At 47.0% G+C, this 25,432-nt stretch overlaps 1 protein-coding gene across 1 annotated transcript; it reads left to right on the forward strand.

Moving 5' to 3' along the window:
- Positions 1–2,786: 2,786 nt before the first annotated feature.
- Positions 2,787–25,368, forward strand: GRAMD1B (GRAM domain containing 1B; the record flags this gene model as incomplete). The annotated part of the gene is made up of 18 exons (XM_010187421.1): positions 2,787–2,807; positions 10,148–10,232; positions 11,107–11,210; positions 11,368–11,463; positions 11,943–12,023; positions 13,402–13,517; positions 13,979–14,132; positions 14,813–15,002; positions 15,383–15,526; positions 16,161–16,279; positions 17,671–17,813; positions 18,468–18,571; positions 18,955–19,158; positions 19,353–19,443; positions 20,941–20,952; positions 21,280–21,387; positions 24,593–24,710; positions 25,279–25,368. Coding segments are annotated over 18 exons (1,980 nt in total), but the record flags the coding sequence as incomplete, so codon positions are not given.
- Between the last annotated feature and the right edge of the window lie 64 nt (positions 25,369–25,432).

Here is a 25,432-nt window from a genome sequence, read left to right on the forward strand (position 1 = left end):
CTTTCTCTGGTACAAGTGAGGAATCTCAGGCATAAAGTTTCAGGGAAAATACCCCATGTTTTGCCTTCTTCACGTTCTCCTAAGTTCTTCCTGGTTACAGCCACCGTGTAGCTGTGAACTCTGGTATCCGCTCCTATAGCACTGTGTCCACAAATCGGTTACATCTTTTTCACTTCTGTGTGCAACTCCATTCCTCTGTTACGTGTTTATTTTCTTTTTTCAATTCTAATGCTTATGGTTTCTTTTTCCAGTATGACAGACTTAACCTGCTCAAAGTAAGAATATGTTTTTCCTTTTTCTTTCTTTCCCCCCTCCATTATACTGTCTCTTGATTTTCACAATTCATAACCCCTATATTCTGACTCTCAGGAAGTTAAAAAAAAGGTAACTAAAGTTGGAGATAGATTTAAGGACTCAGTCTCCCTTCTCTGTGGCCTTCCTGTAGTCTGCTGTACCTGCGAAACGTAGGGGTCAGAGGGAAGGAATCTCCTCATGTTTAGATCACTCGGTGGAGTCAAAAAGTGAGGCTTGGTTGTCAGTATAATTGTGTGGAAGAGCTTAAGAAAGGAGGAGCTGCAGAGCTCCTTTACAGAGGAGCCGTGGTTTGGGGAGATGCAAATGTGAGGGGGGAAAAAAAGAGTTACTGTAATTAGTGCGACAGAAGGGAATTAAATCCTGTGGCAGTGTGCTGACACCACAACATGTGCACCCTGATTTAGAAGACCCAATGACAGCAGTGTCTCTCTTTTCTCTATGCCAATTATAGTTTGATTATGAATTTGTTTGCTGAGGAATTTCCGTGTTATGCCTTTTGCTCATTAAGGAAGACAGATGGCAAAACAAATCTGCAGGAAAATCACCCCATCTTAGACTCAGTGCTCCTCAGGACAAGGTGGTGTGTACGTGGATTAAGATTAATTCTCCTGATTTTTTTGTTTTGTTAGTATAGCCGAATTGCATAAGGCCTTTTCCCATGTCCTACTTGCAGAGAAGGATGACTTCAAGCAGATCCTTTATGAATGGAGGCTATGGCCAACTATGAGAAAGTGTAGGAATTAAGAAGACATTCCTCTGGATAGTCGATGAGCTCATACTGTGTATTTAGTGCTTCAGTTCATATCCTTTCCCCAGAATTTGGGGAAAGGCATTAGGGGTGTTGCTCTTTTTAACGTCAAACTGTTCTATTTTGGCCTGTGACATACACTGTATTACTGTGGGGTTTTTCATTAGTAACCAGTGCAGTAAAACTGGCAGCAATGCCCGAGGTTGCAAGGGATCCTTCAGAAATGTTGGCTCCATGAATGAGAACCAGATGGCAGCAAGGCTGTCTACTGGAGTGGCATATAGGGAACATAGGAAACTGAAAGCAGGGAGGTCTAGAAACAGTGTCAGCAACCCTCTGTCTTCATAGAAATCTCTGGTCCAATCTGATCTCGTTAACACTTTGCATTTATTTTCCTATGGTAAACATCCTGTACGTCGTTGGTCCTGTTGTGGGCTATCCCAGTGCAGGTAGTTTCTGTGTTTCTGTGAATATGAGCTTGACTCTCAGAGCGAAACTTCCACAGGCTCTGTCACAAGTTGAAGAGCTGTCTGCTTTCCTTCATATTCCAGACTGGGTATAAAGCTGTGAAAAATGCTCCTTGTCCAAGGTCAGAAGCAAGATGACTTCAAAGAAAGAAATGCAGTGAAATATTGCTTCTGTCCTTGTCTACTAGACTCAGCTCCCCCAGGTGTGTTGTAGATACGCCACTGCTGGTTGAGAGGGGGAGACGGACACGGCTGTGTGGCGCTGACGCACAACGTGTCTGGCAACACGCGCTGTAGCTGACCACCGTTAGTGGTGAGAGGCTACAGTGCCCCCAAGCTTCGTTGCCCTGAGGTAAATCCACCCTAAAATGGGGGATGCCTATAATTTCTGTCAGATCTGCTCAGTGTCCTGACATTGGAAAGCCAGCCTGACTGCAGTGGGAGTGTGAAGCTATTTCTTCCTCTCTCTGTGCAGATAAATCTCACCTCCAGCTGAAAATTGCCAAGTGTGACTTTCCAAGCTGAGCTAGCTTTTTCATGTCTCCAGTGTGACATGTGGCCTGTCCTCTAAACCATCTGAGATGCCATGATAAGGACAGAAAAATCACATATGCAGATGATGCGAAACACTGTGCACTGAAATTCTGAAAAAAAACACCCCCAACAACCCAGCCTTTTGGTTTTTTGCTTAGGTTTTCTAGAGATCTTTTTTCAGCAGTTTTCCTGGCTTTGTATGTGTCTCCCATTTAAAATTTAAAATGCTATTGAAAGTTTTGCCTGATGGCTTTTGTGAGTAAAAACGCATTCTCGCCTCCTGGTAGTTTATTTGCACAGGGTCCATTCAACGCAATGTGATTTTTGCAACCTGGCCAGCAGACGCGGAAGAATGAAGCCTGTAAAAGAAATGGCTGGCAGTGATTCTGATTAGCTCCTGCGTTGCTAGCGGGCGCTGCTGTCCTGCAGAAATGATTACAGCATGCGCGCGAGCGTCTGTGTGTGCGTGCATGTGGACATGCACACGTTAGCCTGAATTGTTTCCTATTACGGACTCGTGCTTATGGATTTGTCCTTTGTTCCTGTAACTGGAAATAACCGTGTTAGACCACACTGTGAAATCCATTGAAATTTTCTGTTTAATCTCACTTGCACTTCACTAATTACACAAACCAGATTGGACCTAGTTTCTCTGTCACTCTTTCTTTTTGATCCTGAGATCTCTGTGCTAACTCATGCTTCTCTTTTTTTTGTCCTTACAGAAAAGCCAGAGTTGGTATAATGTAAGTACTTAAGTTTCTCTTGTTCCTGGGTGAATGCAGGCCGGGTACTTGAGTGGGAGGGGGAAGGTGCAAAGGGGCTTTGCAGTGGCACTGGGGCACACTGACCATTTCCAAGAAGAGGAGATGGAAATGGCTCAGAACTGGCAAAGGAGGACTGATGTCTTGAGGGAAAGGATGCCTGAGATAGAGAGGAAAAGCTTTGTCTTTTCGGTCACTCTTCTGATGATCTCCACATCCTGCACCTTCTGGTTTCCCAGCAGAGTTGATTTTGATGTGGTGACAAACAGAGCTGCCAGCGTCCAAACCCTTTGCATCTCTCAGGGTGATGTGGGGCGAGAGAGGAATTATTTTCTGTTACCTGACAGAAACACAAACCATCATTCGCTTCTGCCTTGATCTTATTTTTGTTCTGCAAGCACCAGTGGCAGTGTTTTCAGTACAAAGCCGCTGGTGTTCAAATTTCCACAATTGGTGTCACCTTTGCATGGTTGAACCCCTTGAGCGCTCTAAAGCAGACACCGGCAGTACCGTGGTTTTGTAGGCAAACGCAGCAGCCGTGCCATGTTCAGCAACAGTTCCCACCTTCCTGCAGCCCGAGACATTAGAACCAGTGATTTGGACTGGTACAGTGTGGCCAGATTTGACAGAGGCATGGGGCAGACTTGCTTGCTGTATGTAGTTAGCACCAGGACAGTAGCAAGGACAGGAGAAGATGTGATCTCAGAAGCAGCAGCATAGCGGCAGTGACATTAGGAATGACGCATAAGCCACGGTAGGCGAAACTGGTGGAGAAGTGGCAGGTAAAGGAGCGTGGAGTGAGGCACTTTGGGCAGACGTACAAGCCCAACCAGGCTGCTGCAAAAATGTCCATCGTTGGCTATGGTTAAAGGGGACTTCTGCTATTGTGCAAGAGCTGCTTCTGACTGTAGCTGCTGAGATCCATTCCCTGCTGCATGATGCTTTGCTGTGGTCTGCTTCTGTGGGTCTCTTGTGTTTTCATGTCCTCTCTATCTTATCTTTCTGTTCTCTTGTTTTTCCTCCATATATTTTCAGCATGAGAGACAGTACATCCGGAGAGTAAGCACTGGCTGCATTTTTGTGGTTTCTCCCCCAATTATTCTCCTTTAGACAACAAAACAAAACCGAACCATGTTCTAGCTAGTAGAGACATTCTGACCAGATAAAAGCAGCGATGTGGAAATACAGATGGGCTGCAAACTCCAAGAGGGCAGTCAATCCTAGCTGGCAGTATTATTACCATAAAAAATTTGCTAATGTATCTCCTTGATACAGTTTCCCTTCTTTGTCAGCTCCTTCCAGGCAGGATTTTTCTGGCATTTGGACCATTCTTATTCTTCTGTTCCTTTCTCCACTGAGAGCAGCTCTAGAAATGAAACCGTGGAGGGTACCCCTTCATGAACCCTTACAACTTCCTTTACTCACTTTCCCCTGCTTTTGTTTTACATAAACTTCACTATGTTCAGAGCAAACACCCTCCACATTGTTCTTTGTGCCAGTTCAGCAGCCCCGGGTGCCAGGCACTGTACAAACACAACCCAAAAATACAGTCTTTGCCTTAAAGATCACCAGAGGTCAGAATGCCAGTTTTCTAAGATGATTTCAGTTTTTGCTGCTTTTAACTGGTCTTTTTGTCCTCGTAGCACTGTATCCCTCTTTGCCAGTTGAAACCCTTCCTTTTCCCTCTCCTGGATTCCTTCTTCTCTGCTTTTCCCTGAAGATGCTACCAACTTTTCTCCCTTTGCGTATTCTCCTTTTGATCCTACTGGTGCTTTTTGGGATTGACGTCCCTACCAGATTGAGAAGTGGGAGAAAAGAGAACCGAGGTCATGGATTGGTTTGGCAGACCTGTTCTTTGTTGGTCTTGGTGTGCTTTCTCTGCTTGGCTTTCCAGAGGACAAATGCAAACTGGTCCAGGTGCACTGGGAGATTTAGAAAAGCACATCAGTTTGAGAATGAAGATACTCAACCTTATGGGGTTTGCTTTGTGTCGTGTCCTCATGACGAAGAGCTGGCTGCCTGGGCTGGCTGACTACAGTAGCAGTGGGAAAAAGAGTCCCTGAGGTGTTTCTTGTGCCTTAGTGAGGAGCTTCAGACACAGAGACTCTGGTTTGGTGTGAAACTCTGTTGATCAGCTGTGGTTTAGGCTTCACACGTGTGTGCTTAGCCACTAGGATGCAGTTTGCGTGTGTCTGCTTTGGACTTGTGTGTCTGCATGTTGAATTAATTGATTTGTTATTTTGGAAATAAAAAATACCTCTTTGCCTATGTGCTGGATAGCCTCAGAGCCTCCTTCTTGGAGGGGGAAGAAAGTGCAATGAAAAGACACAAATTGTCTCTTTCAGGTGTTCTTAAATACTGCTAAAAACATTTGCTGTCCTAGCAAGTCTGAAAAGATCAACGGGAGCACAGTTCTACCCGCTTGTCTGTGGGAGAGCAAAGTCTGCACTGAGGATTGCACGGAGTGGGACAGGAGCCCTGCATCTGCAGTTTTGCAAACAGATGCTGCGTGCACATGGCAGCTTTCAGCTTGGCTTGCAAGAGGCAAAAGTCTCAAAAATAAATCCAGTTAAATGCAAGTAGGTAGCCATGTAAAAGAGAGAGCAGCTTAAGAACAGCGTCAAGGGATCACAAGGCTGAACACCATAAGAAACCAGCTTTTGCTGGTCCCAGTGTGCTGTCTTTTTTTCCTGCAGTACCCTCTTAGAGACTTCATAGATACCAGAGTGGAGGGGGAAACTCAACTGTTGGGAAGAGTAAAACGTTCCCTGTAAAGACAGGGAGAGAGAAATTATGCATGATTTTACGAGAAGCATCAGAAACAGCTTTCCAGCGGGTGGCAGCCTGAATCTTGATGCAGCAACATGGGTCATGTAAAAGGGGTTTATTGCAAAAATCCAGGCTCAATGATGAGTTATAGCAAGGTGTTTTCTCTGTAAATCAGTGCAATCGTCAATTTTAAGTTCCAGAAACCGTTTCACCAAACTATTACTGGAACAGCGTTAACTCATGATCTTTCAGGTATTTTTCATTGTGATTTTAGGTGTATGGATTGTGTCCTAGCACAATTACTGTGGTGTAGAGCCTCTGAATTAGAAGTGAGCTTTTGGTGCAAGCTCATGTGATGATGAACTCCACTTCACTTTCCACACTAAATGGCCAGCGATTACTTTAAAGCTTCTTCCTCTGCGGTTCATTCACTTTTAAAAAGGAAAAAAAACCAGCAAAACCAAACAGAACCCCCATAAACCCCACAACCAACCAACCAAAAAAACCCAAACGAGGAGAAAACCCCAGAAGACCACACCAGGACTGGAAGAAATGCTGTGGGACAGGTGGCCAGTTTATTTGCTGGTATTAATCAGCGTACCAGTCCTGCTGTCAGTCGGCTCTAAACCCTCCCACGCAAGCAGGGAATGCATTCTGTTCTTTTGCAGTAGTTTTCCTGTTGTGTGCAGAAGCAATGTAAATCCTCCCTAAAGAGTTAAGAGCAAGTCCATCAGCCACGCAAATCAGATGAGGTTTTCCTTTCCCCTTTTCTCTCTGCCTCTTGCTCTCTCTTCCTCACCTGTTTCTGTGAGGTGTGCTGTACAAGACTATACCTTTCTCAGTTCTGGTGTTGTCAGACTTCCCTGTCCTGTCCCATCCCCCACCAACAGTTGCTTTAAGTTTCCTGTCAGAGGATTTGTTTGTGTATTAACAGGGAATTCTTACCATGGAGAGTCACCCTTTTATCCCCGTTTCCCCAACCAAGCCTCTTTTCTCCACCCTTCGCAGTGCCATCCTGTCCTGTCTCCCTCTGTTTGCAGTAGAGTTAATGTTTGCTGTCTCCACCTCCAGATTGGCTCTTTTGATCACTTGTGCCATTCATCTCTGCACAGGGACGTGGGTGGGTGTGTAGACAGAAGCATCCTGGTGGGTTTTTTTTGGATGCAATCCCATAAGCAGTTTCCAGCAAAGAGGGCCATTCAGTAAAGCAATGCAGATACCTCACAGATGTCTGCAATTCTGATTCTTTGTCCTTCCCAGGCTATAGAAATTTTGTTTGTTGTTCCCTCATCTTGGGGGGGCAGATGGATGCACTGCTTCTTTCTAACAGGGCTAAATGAAGAGATCTCTGTGCAATGCTTTTGTGGTGCATCTGAGCAGACAGAGCGCTTGTCAGTTCTTCTTGTCCGTGAGCAAACTGCAGTCACTGGCTCTGGAATTAAACTGTGTCTTTGCAGAGGCTTGGTTTGTTGCTTGGTTGGTTTGGTTCATGTTTTTGGAGTGTGTTTTTTTTGTTATTTGTTTTGTTTCGTTTTGAGATCTGCGTGCCCTGTTTGTTAGGAAGAGCGAGGTTTTACTTCAGTATACTTATTTCCACAGACTCAGCATCGTGGCTGAGCAGCACTGTTGTCACGGTGTGGACGTTTACTGTGCCTTTCTACACTTGAGCAGAGATAGAGAGGCTGGGGCCACAGGGCAGAGGGATACAGGGAGTTCCAGTGCTCCAAGCAAGCTTCCTGGGACCTGCAGGGAGTTCATTTGCTGGAGCCTGAAGGAAGCTCTTGCCCTTACTTTCCAACATGACCTGACTGTTGAGCAAAACTGAGAAAGACCTACATGTTTTAGGGGGGGCTCAGAGATACACACAGGAGCAGTGGAGCCCTTAAGATTTCTAACATGTGTGGGTCTCACATGGCCGATTTCTTATAGCTGTATTTTTTAGACTGGTCTCTCCTTACTCCCCTCGCGCCTCCCCAAGCACACTCTGTCCAGCAACTTTCCATTACAGGAAACATCTGCTGGGAGGCAGGGCTGAGCCTGGGTTACTGCAGGGCATTGGCCGACAGAATTACCCAGCTACAGTAACTTAAAGCATGTGCGAGTCATTTTGGTATCTTCCCCAGCCGCTCCTTCCATGAGAAACATTAGCAAAGACTGAAGCTGCCTTTCAGAGCAGAGAGGGACTAGAGAGGAGAGCCTGAGGCAGACACTGAAGGAGTAAGAATAACTTCTTTTCTGGTTTCAAAGGGTGGGGGAAGGCAGCTGTAGTTTGTGAGCTGTTTACCGTCCTGTTCAGTCCTGGAAACCGCGGCTAGGTCTGTGAATTACAGCTGGTCCGGTGGGGTCCTGGCGATCGGAGCCGCTTCGGTTGCTAGCTCTGGCAGTCCTGGGCACTGGGCCTCCGTCGGGAGTTGCAGATGCCTTGCACAGACCTGCCTGGGACTGCTCATATTGCAGTGCTTCTTTAAGGGATGCCCACAGCAAGAAGCTGGTGAGACTGGAGCAGAAGAGCGCAAAGGTTGCCTGCCAGCACGCTTACCCTAATGAGCCACTTTTTGAAAGTCCTCTGGAGGGCAAATACTCTCTCAGATCTACAGAGGCTGCTAGGGCAGATGACCTGAACGTGATCAGGAAAGTAGGGGAAGGCACATAAACTCCTGCCAAGCTGCTGTATCTCTTTCGACTTTGAATCTAAACAAGAAGCGGTGACAGCAGGAACAGGAAAAGCAGAATTTGACTGAGAACACGGGAAGCTGTGCAAGTGCTGAGGGAACGCTATGGATTCCTTGCTGGAGTGTGGTGCTCTCTGGGATCCAGTGCTGGATCGAGAACTGCCGCGTCTGCTGTGGGACCTGGACGGGCTTGCTGACTTATTGCAAGAAAACGTCAGCTGTGGATCAGATGAAATTCCAGCTGTGAGTGTCTCTAAACTGAACTGTTTGTCAGTCTAACAGAAGTTCTGGTGCTAAGCAGAAGTGTCTGTTGTAGTACAGGTTTTAGACAGGTCAGAACATCCCTTACTGCGGGGAAGGGAGGGCAGCATCCCTCCACATAGAAAGCTGGGTTGCTATAATGCCTTGAACCCAAAGCTCAGAGCCTGTTATAATCTCTATTCCCCCTTCCTTTTCCATCCTGTCTGCTTGTCCCAGAAAATCTAGGGCTTGGGCTCTTGCTGGAGCCCATCACTGACCAAAATCTTTTCCAGATGTTCAGGCTAGAAGTTTGGTAAGTAAAATTCGTATTTCTGTCATCTGCTGGTTAGCAACTTTTATTCCAAAGAAACATACTTTCCTTTGGGCCCGCAGAAATGGAGCGAATATCTGAAGCGCTGAGTTTATGTTAAAATATATTGTTTCCAGTTTATTGAATTGGTGTGAGGAAGAGAGAATGAATGCTCTTGGGTGGCAGGGGGTTGTCTGTGTTTCTTTCTTTGATTTGACAATTTTGTACGGCTAATGCTAAATAACCTTCATATTTTTCACACCTCTGTGGCCCCACCAACACCTTTCTCAAACAGACCCTACCTGTATGTATCACGTTGATTTTGGGGGCCCTTGCTGGAAGGCTCTGAGGTGTGCCCACCTTTCTTATTTGGGAGAGTTGTATTGGGCAGCTGGAAGAGATAGGAGAGAGTTGTTGAGAGGAAATGGAGATAGGGAGGGAAGAGGCTGTACCCCAGGTTGCTTTGCCCTCCCTACACTTGTGGCAGAAGGATCATGAGAGATCAGATGAGAGATACAGGCCTCCTGAATTTGCACCTGTCTCTATTTTGGTCAACTCTGCCTTCAGAGGATGTTCTGGATATTATGAGCAGCTGTCAGCATGTAGGAGGTGGTCCAACATGGACAGAGTCACGTTATAGTTCAGTAAACACCAGAGAGAAGCCAGCTCCTGATCTGCCTCCAGCCGACAGCACTGTTTTTTCTAAGGCCTTCCATGAGGCCGAGTGTCTGCAGAATAATTGCAAAGCATGGCTGGGTCCCTGTGAGAGCCTCTTCTGAGCCCCACAGAAGCGTTCTCATTCGACCAGCGGGCAGTTGTGGGTTCACTGACTGCCAGGGGGAGCACTTGATGGGGAGGGGAACGGGGATGTCTGCGTTATTCCTGAGCCGCTGACAGGGCTGCAGCTGTACTAAAGCGCCTGTTTTCTGGGGTTGCTGTGCTGTTCCTGGGAGAGCAGGGGATTGGCAGCGAACTGATGCATTGCGAACAGAGCGTGTGTCGTACCTTGTACAGTCTAGGATTGCAGGAAAAGATTTCTCCTGCAGCCGCAGCTTCCATGCAGATCTGTTTTGTTACCTAGCAGATATGGGTATAGCCCTTCTACTCTGTACTTGCTCTTCCAAGTCAGGTTCTCCTCTTCTTCTCCCCACTTAATGCACTAAATCCCAAATCCTCCCGTTTGTGTGTCTGCTGCGATGAGAGCTCCTAGCCTCATGCTTTGTAAGTGCATCTGATCCCCCTTCTCCTTACCAAGGTGTTCCTGTTTTCCCGCTCCGTTTCTGTGTGCTCATGCCTGCCCCTCTCTTTAACGGCCACTCTCTTATTTGCAGGTGTTGAGTCCAACATACAAACAACGCAATGAAGATTTCAGGAAACTCTTCAAACAACTTCCCGACACGGAGCGCCTCATAGTAGGTAAGGTCAGCTCCTTGGTGCAGCGCTCTGTTATGCTGGCCTGTGGTCTGGGGAGGAAATCTAGCACACGTGCATGCAGCTTTTTCTTCTTCGTACCACCAAGGAACCACCCCTTTCTTATGCACAGACAGAATCCCTCCGCACCATTTAGAATGGGTTTCATTCATTTTGCTTCAGAGAGAGCAACTCGGATTTTCACCAGCTATGGCTCATGATCTGAGGATCGTGTTTTCCTCCACAGTGCTCCCCCAGACCTGACAGTGTGTAGTGCGTGAGCTCTTTCCTCGTTTGGTCAGGGTTGCGTGTCTCAACACGCATTCCACTGAGCTTCCCTTTTTTCTAACATCCCCGATGCTCCCTGCTCACGCATGACTGCGCTTCCCATCTCCATTTAGGCTTTGGCCTTGCAGCTGATTTGTAACTGCCTGGTGCATTGCATCTGTTCTTTTATCTTATGTAACTGGTGATCTCATACCACGTCTCGTACTGTTGAAAGATACACATCCTAGCGGAGGAATAGAAATTGAATTGGATGCTTAAACTGGGAGACAAATGAACAGTGGCACCAGAAGGCAAAAGGAAAAGACAGATTGAAATCTGGAAATAGTACATAGGGTGATACAGAATGACCAGCTCATAAGGCAAGATCATCAGTCAGTAAGAGAGATTGTCTGTGATGTGCCCTTGGGAGAGCCATAACCTTAGTGGACGGAGCAGCAGCTGTGGCTCAGTCCCTTCTAGCTCTGCCGTTGACTTTCTGCAGGACTGTGTTGAGTAGCTTCTTCTCGTGATGCTGCTGCATTATCTGTACCTTTAGGCTGTCCTGTCTTCTGGTTTTGGTGCTCCTAAGTGATCATCTGTTGTCCACCCACAGATTACTCATGTGCGCTCCAAAGAGACATTCTCCTGCAGGGACGGCTCTACCTCTCTGAAAACTGGCTTTGCTTTTACAGCAACATCTTCCGTTGGGAGACACTGGTAAGGCCGTTAGATTGACACATTGAGCACATGTTTTATGTCGGCATGTTTTCTGACATTGCTTTAAAAATGCTCCGCCCGTTGTCCTTCTCATTGGCGTCTCTTTTCACTTGTGTTCTTATTCTGTCTTCCCCTTTCTGCATGGCTCTGACTGTAGCTGACAGTTCGCTTGAAGGATATCTGCTCGATGACCAAGGAAAAAACAGCACGGCTCATTCCTAATGCCATCCAAGTTTGCACTGACACCGAAAAGGTACCTCCTCGCAGCTTCCATCTCTGGAGCCACCCCTTCTGGCTGTCAAGGGCAAGAGGGATAGAAGTATATTGTGGGATTTTTCCAAACCGACTGCTTGTGCTGGCTGGGGCCTGGGAGGAAGCACCAAGGGAAAAGGGCTGGGTGCAGAGCTTCTGCAGGCCTTGGGCTTGAGCTGAGTCTGTAGCTTGTATGTGGGGTGTGGGGCCAGGTAAAAGATCTGGGTTATATCATAGCACATCTCTAAGGGAACTGTTTCTGTGCTCAGACTCACTCCCCTGGGTGAGAGGCACTCAGCTGCTCAGTAAGGTCTCTGGGAGCTTCAGTCTGTGCCCAAGAACTGAGCAGCTTTGCTTTGTGGCTTGCAAAGTCTTTCTGTAAACTGTAGCTGGAAAGTGATCCAAACAGGCTTGTCTTTTCTTCTTCCCTTTTTTGGGCCTGTTCTGAACTGATTTTTCTCTCCATCTCTTCCCATTCAGCACTTTTTTACTTCCTTCGGAGCTCGAGACAGGACATACATGATGATGTTCAGACTCTGGCAGAATGCTCTCCTTGAGAAGGTACGGAGACCAGCACCTCAGTGTTGGGGTTGGATGAAAGGGAGTTGGTGAATATATGCAGAAACATAGTACCTGTGGCTAATAATGATGCATAAAAACATACATAGGGACAGTAAATGTGTGTTTTGGCATAGCAGCTGTGCAACTGCAGGTGCAATTCTCTCTTTTCATGTGGGATTCTCTGTATAGACGCGTCTCGCACACACAGTAGATGCCACTTTGCCTCTGCTGAGTTGCAGGGTGCACTGGGTAAGGGCTCAGTGGGTTGGGTTTTAAAATAAAGCAGGGATGTGCACCTGCTATGCCAGAGGCCCCATAGATCCTATATTTGATCTGAGTATCTGTTCCACACTCCATTGAGTATTTCTGGCCTCACTGCAGGAGTAAGACCCATGAACTGATGTTACAGTGCTACCAGCACTTGGAGATGTTCTGGCTTGAGTTTGTACCATACTGGAAGGCTTAAGTAATTGAGCACCCAGAATACCCTGTCCTGAAAATCGGGGTAGTATTTGGTATGCAAAAGGATCGCTTTGCATTGGGCAGCTTGTGTTGCTACCCTATGCTGTAATTTGAGCAGCCTTTTGAAGTTCCTAACAAAATTCAGTGCCCTTGGTTTCAAGGTCAAAGCAGGAGAGAGGGAGAAATAGCCTAGCCCGTTTTTTCCTGATAAGACGTGTGAATTAGAGTGCATGTGGGAAGAAGGTGAAACAGTCAAGACATTTTTCTAGATGCAGGTTTCTCATAGGTTTTCTTCATGTTTTCAGTTGCTACTTTTGGGAGCTAGATTAAGGATTTCCTGCCTTACGCCATACAATAACTATAGGAAGAAGTTCAAGCCAGCAACTTAAAAAAAAAAAATCACTAGATATATTTTCCCTCATTACCAAGAAATCTTTGTTCTTAGTCGTAAATTTCTCATGGGTAAAAATCCATGCTCTTTCATCCCTTTACCACATGCTTAAATCACAAGTTCTCCTGCCCCGTTTCCTAAGAACCTCAGAATGCAGTCATATGGTGATCAACTGTCCTGCATTCCTAAAAAGCTGGGCTTTTGTGAACAGTCTTGATAATTCGTATTCTCTTTTTAACTGGAAGCACATACAAGCTGTTCACAGTGGTATCTGGTGAGACAGATTCTTCTTGATTTTAAACAACAACAGGAAATGTTTTTCTTTGTCGCTGTTCTAGATTGTTTTCCCTGCAGCTGTAGTTCTTTAGGCAGCTTTAATTTAAACAAATGTGGAGGAAGAAAAGCTCGGAAGATGTTGGGATTTGGTATAGTAGGAGGCATTAAATGGAGGCACAGGGAAAAAAATTCATTCTATTTTAGTATTCTCAGATGAAAACGTGTGCTGTTCTCTGTTCCCTCTTTTAGCCTCTCTGCCCAAAGGAGCTCTGGCACTTTGTCCACCAGTGTTACGGGAATGAGCTGGGTCTGACCAGTGATGATGAGGACTACGTGCCTCCTGATGATGACTTCAGCGCAACAGGGTGAGTGAGGAGGAGTAAAATCTGCCTGTGATGATGGAAAGGTGGCTTCGGGAGAGCAGGAGTCCTGATATATTGCATACCTCAAACTGCTGTTTGTCCCTACTGGGAGATTCTGGCCAAATGTGTATTGTCTAAAGGGCTGAAAGCATACCATTTCCTCATGGAAGTTGGTAGGGACTGAAATGCCTGCATCTCCACTTGCTGAGCTAGATGAGCAATTCGGTAAATGCTACAGCATCATGGTCACAAGGCCAGTCAGTGTGTTACGTGGTCAGAAAGCACTGATGCTTGTCAGGCTGCGTATAAAAGTGTGAAAAGTTTGATCTTCCCTGTGTTGAGCCATTGCTGCTTCCGGTCAGACGTGAAACTCCATAGAAGTATTCTTACTTGCTCTGTGTGTCCAGTTGTAGCTGTACTGAGAGGGGTAAACATAAAAACCTGTGTTCTCTGTGGCGTCCCAGCTACTGTGAAGAAATCCCCGTGGAAGAGAGTGAAGTCAACGAGAGCTCTTCAAAAAGCAGCTTGGAGGCTGCTGGCCCTCAGCTGTCAAAGGAATCTGTCACTGCCAGTCCACTGATATCTGCAGGAAGCAGTGAAGCGCCGGCCTCATCCTCGGTAGGTGTTCTTCCTCCATTGCAGTGGGAGCAGTAATTCTTTTCTCTGGGATCGAGCTGGTAGTCCTTGAATGAATGAGGAAGCTGTTTACCCTGCAGCTGACCACAGTCCTCAAGCCAGTGATATCTGTGAGTGTGGCATTTGCCCATTGAAAAGTGAGCAACGCGCGCTTGTCCTAAAAGCCAGTGAACTGGGACTCTCCGCAGCAAGAGCTTTTTCATTTCTATACTTTTAGATGAAGAGAAATGGAGTGCTGGAGATAAAAGGGTTATAATTTCTTCTCTGCCTTTACTTACTCCGTAGGAAACAATGTGTGCCCTCACAGTACTATGGCAGAGCAGACCTTGTTTAGATATAACCTCAGATTTTCCTAGGTGCACAGAGCTTGTTTGAGGCAAACCCAGTATTGTTTGTGTGCTGTTTGAGCAAACAAAAAGCCTTGTGCATGTCCCAAACTTGAACTGTATGTGGTTCTTTCAGAGGAGGTTATCTAATATGCCTGTGTGTTTTACGAACGCTATACGGTAATGTTCCTCCTCTCTATATTAGTTATTTTCCAGACGCGTCAAGTCCAAATGTTCAAAAGTATGGAAATTGGCCCACAGATGTACAGTTTTCAAAAATAACCCCCAATTTCCAGGTGTTGATCTTGCCCTCATTATGCTCTCTCCTTGCTGCAGTTTGATGGAGTGCTACCGGAAGAGGAGGAGGCAGTGGCAGAGAGTCCTGTGGAAAAAGACCTTATCATTGCAGATGTTTTGGTAGAGAAGACAGTCATTGTTGGCCCTGTGAACTCCCCTTCCCTAGACTTCAATGACAACGAAGACATTCCCACTGAGCTCAGTGACTCGTCTGAGACCCATGATGAAGGTATGTGGGAAGGGCTGTGCCATCGCGGTTGTTTTCAACCTTCTCCCGTCCTTTCCGGTGAAGAACTGGAATGGCAAATATTGAATTCCTTTTCTGGACCCTAAGAGTTCAGAAGATGCAAAGAATTCTCATTCTGTGCTGTGGAAGGTGTATGTGTGGGGTATTTGGAAGTATGTCCCTAAAAGAACCTATGTCGTTAATTACCCCTTCTGACATTCTAACTTTTGTGCTGGGATCAGTGGGGGAATAGGGTTAGAAGTACTTCCTTTGCGTTCCTTCTTCACCAAGTAAAATACTAAGGTCCTGGTACTGCGAAAGCACAGCCTCTGCTATTGGCCCAAAGGATAATCGCTGGGGCTTGTGGGCCTGTTTCCCCACAGGGGAAGTCCAAGCCTTTTACGAGGATCTGAACGGCCGCCAGTATGTGAACGAAGTGTTAAACTTCAGCGTGGACAAACTGTACGACTTGCTTTTCACGGATTCCCAGTTCCAGAGGGACTTCATGGAGCAGCGCCGGTTCTCTGGTAAGTGGCTGCTGGCAAAGCCCACTCGGTGATGGAGGCAGCGTTCCCGGTGAGGTTCAGGGGCCCATAGAGAAGGAAGGTCTCTGCACGTGCCTTGGAGGTGTAACTTTGCCTGATGGCAGAGGGATCAGGTAATACTCTGAGCAGATCTTGAGACAGCTGTAGTCTGTACTGACAGTGATCAAAAGAAGGTAGAACCAGCCTTGCTTGGCTATCTAGTTTTATTTTCCAAGAGTTGGGTCTGAGTTCACGAAGAAGCAGACTCTTTTATTTTTTAACATCAGCTAAGGCCTGATCCTGCGTTCAAGGCTTAACAGTGCGAGGAAAAAGCGCTTTTACCTACACACCAGGCACTGGCACAGACTGTGTGGTCGGTGGTGCAAGAGAGTGTCCATTGGCGTTGCTGAATGAGCGATGTCCCCAGGCTCTCCCCCTTTCTCTGCACTTGAAAGAGGGGAAAGTACTCACATTGAGTGCAGATCTTTCTGTCATGCTCAGTTGAACTCTTCCCCAAGCTCTCCAAGGAGAAGGGAATACTGCCCTGAGCTTGGTTATGTGGCTGTGCCTTTCCCTAGGGAACTGACCTGAGATCCCTCTTCTATTATTTGAATGGAATATTGTTTTGTCCCCTCAGATATTACCCTTCAACCCTGGAAGAAGGAAGAAAACGGCAATCAGACCAGAGTGATCTTTTATACCATTACCCCCAACAACCCTCTGGCCCCTAAAACTGCTGCTGTCACTGAGACGCAGGTAAGTGAAAGGGGAGCAGGGGTGTAATGCTTTGTAGAAGCAGCTCTGAGACTTACTTTCTTGTCTTGGGCACGCTGCTTTGCATGTTTTCATTCCTTTTCGCATTTTTCTTGATTTAACTTGCTAGCCAGTATCACTGCAGATGTGAGTGAATAGCTAATCTTAACGCGTGCGCCGGATTGCATTGCAAGGAAAGGACCACACGTTTTCCAGCAAAAGCAGGTGTGTGTGTAAAGCTAGCACGTTCTCACAGCTGTTTGTCAGCTGTACTGGTGTTTCTTGAGCAGCAGTCAGGCTATTAGATGTTATTCATGAGCAGGGCACAAGAAAGTCGGTTACTGTCAGACCAGTCCTTCTCTCAGCTCTACATAGAGATGTCCAGGCTTTTTTATTACTGGCGAGAACAATCAGATGACCTGTTTAAAAAGGTAAAAAAAGGGAGCATCTGGAATGCACTGAGAAGAGCCAGGCTAGCTGTAATTAGTAGAGACTGCAGCTAGAGGGAGGAGGAAAAGCCGCCTCCTGTGTCCAGAGAGATCTTCAAGTGGCCAAAGGTAAATACTGAGAGTTAGCTTGAGGGAGTACTAAGAGGGAGCTGAGAAAAGATGGGGTGTCTGAGCATTACCTTTCAAGGAGAGGAGAATCCCAGCGGCAAGGTATACCTTGTAGGGATGGGATGAAGCATGCTGTTCAGAAGCAAAGACTGTGTGCAGGGAAGATAGGAGAAAGAAATGGGGAGAGCAAAGTGAAAAGTCCATTTTATTCTCAGTGTGGGTTCAACCACCCAGGTGCACTTTGCTGTGTCCTCGCTGCAAAGGTAAGTGGAAATGGTCTGTAAGTGAAGCCATACCTTTGCATATGGATCTGCGTTGTTATCTGTGCCTGTCCCCTTTGTGAGGTTTGTTCTGGGACAAAGAAAGAGATCAGGAGTGCTTAAAATAAGTAACTGACATGTTTTTACAGTGTTCAGAATCACAGAATAATTTATGCTAGAAAGGACTTCTGCTCAAAGCAGGGCCACCTCTGAATTTAGGTCCTGTTGCTCCCTGACAAGCCAGGCATCAGTTTAGTGAGAAGAGGTAACACGTCCTCGCGTGGCAGCGTACGTAACTACGTCTCTGATACAAAATGCTGGAGGCTGAGCTGCTGGAGCTGAATGCTCCTTTTGAAATGTGTCCTTGGGAAACACCTGAGTGTCACACTTGATTTCCTCGAGTATGCCTCCCCTTAAAGGTGTGCTGTTCACGGAAATGGGAGATGGGGCTTGGGCAGGGGTGTGGTCTCCTATCTGTAGTAGAGCTGCTTTTGTAAAGTGCTAGTGAAAGCACCGATCTATCCAAGCCCTGTTCTAACCAGACTAACAGTTGCCTTGCATGCTGTCTTTTATGCAGACAATGTACAAAGCCAGCCAAGAAGGCGAGTGCTATGTCATAGATGCAGAGGTGCTAACTCACGACGTCCCCTACCATGATTATTTCTACACCATGAACCGCTACACATTGACTCGTGTTGCCAAAAACAAAAGCCGACTCAGGTACGCTTCTTGTGGGATAAAGAGCTTTACTAGAGACCAAAAGTTACCTTTGGGTGGGAGTTCTGCTGTTTGGTGTGTTAGAAGCGGCTGGGGAGAACTTATTTGTATTTGTCCTGTTGCCAGAGCATTCCTATCACAAGAGTCACCGCAGGGGCAGCTGCATGCTGCGGTGACACTGAGCAAACAACAGACCTCCTACGGAAGAGGTACAGCCGGGTCAGGGAGAGGGTTTACAGCCTTTTCTTGCACCATTCTTGGAAGCAGTGGTTTGCAGGGTCAGTTGTCACACACGGTCAACAGCACAGCTGTGATAAGGAACAGGACATGTTTCCAGGGACGGAGACACATGTGAGGGGATGAGCAGTGGAATTTGGTACCAGGCAAAGCTGTAGGCTTTTGTGTTTAACTTTGATAAGTAATCCAAGTGCCTGCCTGCCGCATGGCCAAAGGTCTCAGGAGCCCTCTTGGAGGAGGCTCTCTTGAGGTGTTCCTGCCACTGCCTTTGGAAGGACTTTTCATGCAGTGTTTCTTCTCAAGAAACACGGAGGGCTGAGACTATTCCAGAAAGAACAGCGTGCACAATAGTTTTTCATGTTTACATTGACAAAAGATTGTGAATTGATATGGGAGAATGACTTTCCTTTCTTCACACAGGATTTCCACGGATTTACGTTACAGGAAACAGCCCTGGGGGCTGGTGAAATCCTTCATTGAGAAAAATTTCTGGAGTGGTCTAGAAGAATATTTCCGTCATTTGGGTAAGAGTCACAATGACTGGAGCTGTGGTAGCAACTCGCTGTGCTACCTTCCTTAGTTTATCCAGGCAGCGTGACAGTGGGATGATACCTGCTGCCTGCTGGTGGCTTACAAAAGGAGCCAGCCAAAGTTATTACCACTGTGTTGGTAGCACTTGCTGGAATTAATCACGTCATCAAATCCTGCTCTCTGGCAGGAGCACAGGCAGTCTGGGGCCAGAGTTTGGCAAAAGGTGTAAGGGATGGGTAGTGTGTCCTCTAGCATGGGCCTCTTAGACCCTGCCAACTTGTTTGGCCCAGATACTGTGCAATCAGAGGGCTTAAGTCTATATCTCCGCAAGGCCAGTGCCACCTCTATTAAATGCTTTCCCTTGCTACCTCGGCAGAGAGTGAACTGACTAAAACCGAGAGCACGTACATCGCTGAGGTCCACAGACAATCCCCCAAAGAGAAAGTGAGCAAGCAATCGACCATGCGCCGGAGGAAAAGGGCCCATTCCCATCTGCGGGTGCCCCACGTGGAGGAGGTGCTGAGTCCCGTCACCACCCCCACGGATGAGGAGGTCGCACATCCAATCAAGTTTGTGACTGGTAGGGAACTGCAGAGCCCTCACGCTCGGGGATTGAGGGGTTGGTACCTCTGGAGAAAAACTGGGGAAGAAGGGCCAGGGCAGGGAGGATTTATGATGTTTGAGTGAGATGGAGGGGTGGGTAGAGGTGCCATCAGAGGGCAACCTAAATGCACGTAGCCTAAATTCCTAGCCTAAATACACCTATCCCCTCAGGTTCCACCCAGACACGGCACATCCCTGAGGAGAACTCCAGTGGCTTCCAGCTGCAGAGGATGTCCAAGCTGCTGTTTGTCATCAGTTTTGTGTAAGTGATCTTTCTGTTTTCCTTCACAGTATGCCTCTAACAGCTTTGGTCCCGTTATGGTTCTTGTGTTCTGTGCTCTCTCGTGCCAGTTTTTCCTCTCTTGTATTCCTCTCTGGTCTCAAACTTTGCACAGCACAGAGGAGAGAAGAGCAATGATGGGCAGAAAAACATGCATTAAAATTTCCCTCAAATGCCCCATCAGCTGTTTTGTCTGTCTTGATCCCAGCTTTTGCCAGTGCTTTGCTGGGCTCTGTAGGTTCTGGATCTCCTTTCCCCTCAGTTTTGACCTTGTTTTAACTAAACAAGGGCTTTGCAGACCTGCCTGTTTCTGGGAGTCCTCGATGCAGGTCAGCTATCAGCTCTACTGTCTGGGGCTCTGGCAATGTCGATGGTGACAAGCAGGGTGAGGGGCAGTCGTGCAAGGAGAGGAAAGTCGATACTTAAAAGAAATGCAACAAGTAGAAAGAGTCTTTTTTATTTCAGGAACTCAGTTTAGAGATTTTACAATGACATCTAGAAACTGGGGGTTGTTTTTTTTAATTTAAAATGTAATTTGCCAACAAACGAGCTGTTACATGAAAGATGACCGTGCAAAACTCTCAGGGAGTTACTGCACTATCACAACAGGGCTCAGTGTACATGAGGAGTCTGTCTGTTACTTCTTTCCTCTCATCTGGCAAAATGTATTCAGGTCTGGTCCTGGGCAGCGATTTTGACGAGAGATACCATCTCAGTAAGTAGCTAGACCATTTAGAGATGATTTCTGCAAAATAAGGGTAGAAACTGATGGAGCAAGAGAGATTGGCACGATTTCACTGGTTCAGCTCCAAGAACTACGTTTGGTTTGGGTGCCTTTTCTGCCACCACCTTTCACAGTTGCTTGTCTTGGACTTGGCTGGAGGTGTGCCCCAAGTGAGCTGGGTGTGGGCACCCCGTCTCCCTGTGGCTCGGTCTTCGTGACATTTACTGTTTCTCTGTCTCTCGGGCTGACGGTGGCTCCCGTGCATTGGTGCTGCAGCGGTTATTTTGTTATTTTGGAATCTATTCCCCGAGAGTGGCTGACGGGAGGAGCAGAAATGCCCACGCGTGGTGGCTGGGGGGGCAGCGAGAGGAGCGGTGCAGTATCTGGTCAGAGCACTGGTGTGCAGGGCGGCCTGCGGTGCTGTTCCCGTCAGGAGCGGGTACGGCTGGGTGCGTGCAGGCTGCAACACGCGTCTGTGTGGCACAGTGCCCTGCGTGGGCGCGCTTTGGGCTTGTCCGCAAGAGCCACGCACAGCTCATCTTTCGCCGAGCGAATTTCACCCTTAAATGCAGGCCCGTGGTTATCCGTCTGTCCTTGCCTCTCTTCCCGCTGTTTCCTTTCTTCCCTCCTCACCCTCCCATGTATCTTCTGCACTGTCTGTGAGCCTCCTCCACTCAGCCCAGTTTCTCCTGTTCCGTGTCAGTCTGTTTCTAACCTGCAGCTGCTCCGTCTTTTCTCTTCCCTGCTCCCATTAGGATCTGTTTCAGGTACTGTCTCTCTCTTTTTTACCTCTCTGTTCTCCCCGTTTCCCTCGCTTTCTCTGCATTCAGCGCATCCACTCATCCAAGTGTTCTGGCTGATCCGTCATCCCTGACTTTCTCTCTGTCCATCCTCCTTGCTCACACATTTCTCCCAGTGGTGAAGTTTTGGGTTCTGATCCCCTGGCTCTTACTCTGATTAAATTCCCACTCACATACAGCGTCGACCTGGGCCCCAGACACCTTTTCAACGCCTTGGGTGATTTCCCAGGTGTGATTGGCAAGCAATGGGCCTTGAAGTGCTCCAAGTAAACTGACTGTTTTCTTTATTTCCAGTCTGGTGCTCTTGGTCATTCTCAATGTTATGCTGTTCTACAAACTCTGGAAGTTGGATGGTACTGTGCAGACGCTCACGGCATGGCAGAGCATTCAGCCACCGGAAAGGTACTGTCACCCCTGCTTTGTCTTTGCCTCTTCTTGCATGTTTCTTATGGGTGTTAGAGGCTTTCCCAGAACGCCACAGCCCTGAGCTCTCTTCTCCCTGAGCTTCCTTTTTGTGTAAAACAGATGAAGCAAGGTAGGTAGCTGAAGCTGTGGGGCCATCGGTGTTGACAGATTTGAAACTGCTGAACAGATGCAGCAGAGGACACCGAGTTAAGGCAATCTCTGCTACTTCCCAACATCCCATGTAATGGAGGATGCTGTATGAATAAATCTTTTGCAGTCTTGGGGCCAAGGTTGTCATCTCCTCCCCTTTGATGGCTTCCATCGGTACTAAAGGCAGTGTCTTAGAAAGAACCCTTTGTATTCAGAGCAGAATTTGGGCCTGCGACACACAATCAGCTGTTAGAGGAGTGTTTTGAAAGGTGTTTCCAGGTATCAGCAAGTTGTTAGAGTGTGGGAGGAAAAGAGAGATTACTAGGAGGACACAGGATGCTGCTCAGCAACCCCAGTGTTCCCTGGCAGTACTGGATGGTAAGCAGTGAAGTGTGATTGCAGATAGACTCAGTTTCTTTAATAACTGGTAGTGTGGAACCGTGTCCCCTTAATACCCCCTTTCTAGGTGTACTTTTGTGCGGTCACAGTTCTTCCCTACGCATCCGTAGTCATGCGCTCTCGTTGCAATTGATTATTTTTTCTGTGTGATTTGTCTCATGTTACAGGCTTTCAGGTTTTTTCCTCATTAGGGAAGGGAATTATTACCTTCCCCTTAATAGCCATGGATAGCCACATGAAGTGATTTTGCCTGCTCTGTGTTCTGCTGGCATTCTGGGTAATTGGACCACCACCATATAATATTTAAGTGTGGGACTGCTATGGTGTTTTTATGCTGCTTGTACTGTGCATGTACTGGAGTTATACAGGTAGCTTTATTTGCCCCCATCCCTGCACAGGTAACTTCATTGCCTTGCAACTGTGACTGCAGTGGAAGTTGACTGAAGCCATCTGCTGGGTCAAAGGCCAGGGGTGTTCAGAAATGTTCAGTTTGAGGGCTCCAAAGCCGATTTTTTTTCCATACCTGGTTCTACTGAGACTTAGGTTCTCTCTGGGGCTGGACAGTTAGCAGTACTGATCCTCAGTATGCATGTAGCCTCTCCGCTTAGACAAGGAAAGATGTCTTTAGTAGTAGTAGGTGGTTCTTTATTAGAAACTGGGGTTATGGACCATGGGGAGTGGGTCCTTTTTTAAAATTGTGTTGGTTTTTTATTGTCATACTTGAGTAGTAGAGCATTCTTTATTAGAGAGTAGGATTAGTGACCACAGGGAGTCAGTCCATTTTTTAAATTGTGGGGTTTTTAATTGCCATGCTTAATTAAGATTCCTTTGTTTTCTCTCCTGGTGTGGAGTCATCTAAGCAGGACAGGTATATGTAAGAACTCAAGGATCACCAGGATTGGCTGCCCAGAGTTGCCACTCAGATCGGGCAGGAGGTGGAGGTTCCCCAGGCCAAGGTGAAGAAAAAGCTCGGCTGAGGAGAGCGACACCAGGAGCGCAGCGACGATGGGGAGCTGACGACATTGCCTTGCTGACTGCCGTTTGTGATGGCAGGTGTGGCACGTCAGCAGCACCCTCTCTGCCTGCTTCTCACAAGAGGTAAGGCTCTTCACCTTTGCAGCTGAGATAGCTAAGTATTGCTACTCTTTAACATGGCTAAAAGACTTTCTAAGAAAAAGTATTTCCTACTTTGTCTTTTGCTACCTCTATGGCTTTGCTATTTTCCAAGAAAGCTAAAAAGTCTTTTCCCTGGTTTCTAAGATAGCTAAGAAAAAGGCTTTCCTACTTAGTCTTTTGCTTTGCTACTTTCTAAAAAGTCTTTTTCCTGGTTTTTCTTAGCTAAGAAAAAGGCTTTTTTGGTTTCTAAGATAGCTAAGAAAAACCAGGAAAAAGACTTTTTAGAAAGTAGCAAAGCAAAAGACTAAGTAGGAAAGCCTTTTTCTTAGCTATCTTAGAAACCAGGAAAGCCTTTTTCTTAGCTATCTTAGAAAGTCTTTCCTACTAAGCCTTTTGCTACCTCTTTGGCTACTTTGGTTACTTTCCAAGAAAGCTAAAAAGGTCCTTTAACTATTTTAGAAACCAAGAAAAAGTCTTCCCTTTGTCTTTTGCTTACCTCTATGGCTTTGCTACTTTCCAAGAAAGCTAAAAAGTCTTTTTCCTGGTTTCTAAAATAGCTAAAAGTCTTTCCTACTTTGTCTATTGCTTATCTCTTTGGGCTCTGCTACTTTCTATAACAGAGCTGAATCCTTCCCCTCAAGCCTCCCTTATAGAAGTCCCTGTGTAAGTGAGACCTTAGCTGCAGCTAGAACTTGCTTCTCGGGTAAGTTCTTCCTTTCTCCCTGGCAGTGCAAGTCTAACTTGTTCCCCTCTTACCTTTCAGGCAGAGTGGGGTGCTGCTGCCGCACCTGCCATTGCGAACTGCCTTGCTAACTGCCATGTCGTTGGCTCTCCATCGTCACTACGCTCCTCACGTCACTCTCCTCGACTGAGCTTTATCCTTGCCTTGGCCTGGGCAAACTCCTCCTCCTGCCTGCTCGATCTGAGTGGCAGCTCTGAGCAGCCAATCCTGGTGATCCTCTCATCAGCACCTTGAGTTCTTGGATCTGTCCCGATTCGGCTCCACTCAGCAGCCTCCAGCCCTTTTCTGGAGGATTAATTGGGCCTGAAAGAATGGGCTCAGTACCTACACTCACCTGCCATTACAAAGAGAACCAGTGCTATTTTTACTCAGGTTAAAGAGGACTGATATGTCATTTCTAGAAAAAACCAAACCAAAATACAGAAACTGTAACAAGGCTACCTTTCCCACTACACTTCACTACGTTACACTGCATTATTCCTTGTCAACAGCCACGCTGCCATCTTGCAGTATTACACATCATCTCCCAAGCAAATGGGCTGTTGGTTCCACCCACGCTACAACAACTTCTGCGAAAAGCACATCTTTGCTAGTAATTACTTAATTACCACAGTTAAGACAGAGTAACACTGGTATCCAATTTAGGAAAATACTAAGCACATTCAGGTGCACTTTTGCTCAAGAAAACCCACCCCTTTAGGGTGAAAAGATCAGACAGAAACCAATACAATCTACACACCTCCCCCTTGGCTTCAGTTTGCCTGGATTCACTCTTGCTCGTGTTCTGCCTGACAGGTTGCCCCAGTCTCAGACTGAGTGGGTCCAGTTACTAGAATCTCAGCAGAAGTATCATAACTCAGAGCGACAAAAATGGCGCGAGAGCGTCAAATCCTCGGTGATGCTTCTGGAACAGGTGAGACTGCATGGCCAGTTAACGCTGGGACTAAAGGGTCGCCGTGTACTCCCTCGCAGCCGCCCGCTCGCAATCCTTACCTGATTCCACCCTAGTCTGTCTCACTTTAGACCTGTCTCCTGACACAGCGGTGGGCAGCAGCTCCCCAGGGCTGTTCGCAGGATGCCGCAGCTTCTCTGTCACCTCATAGGGGTCCACACGCATCAAGAAAACAAATTCTGCACGGCCAGAGATCTTATATTAGTACATCTTCTTTTATCTAGGCTCCGGCATCTCAGTTTGGAAAGCAAACTATTTTACCTCCACCCTGGATTAATACGTAGCTTGCGTGGGCCCTTAATAGCACAAAGCCAGGGGTTTCGGTGTCCGGTGCCTACAGAGCTGGTTGTACACCAGGCTGCTCAGAACAGAGTTCATACATTCAGGGCGCTGATCTCCCCTATGGAGAGAGCTGCTCATGCCCTACCTCATGCTGCTTGCCGCTTCTCTGCTCTTTTGGAGAATGGCCTCTCACAGGCTCCCATCTTCTTAGGATAGTGTCTCAGTGAAGAAATTTCTTGTCTTGCAGATGAAGGATTCACTGATGAGTCTCCAGAATGGTATCAGCTCCCGGGCCTTCACATCGGATCCAGAAGAGAAACGGAAACGTTTCCACTAACAGGAATGCAGGAGGCGAGAGGACGGTGTGCAATATGTGTAAATATGTTACTTAAATATATATA

The sequence above is a fragment of the Mesitornis unicolor genome, unplaced genomic scaffold, assembly GCF_000695765.1.
Source record: "Mesitornis unicolor isolate BGI_N332 unplaced genomic scaffold, ASM69576v1 scaffold24186, whole genome shotgun sequence".
NCBI lineage: Eukaryota > Metazoa > Chordata > Aves > Mesitornithiformes > Mesitornithidae > Mesitornis > Mesitornis unicolor.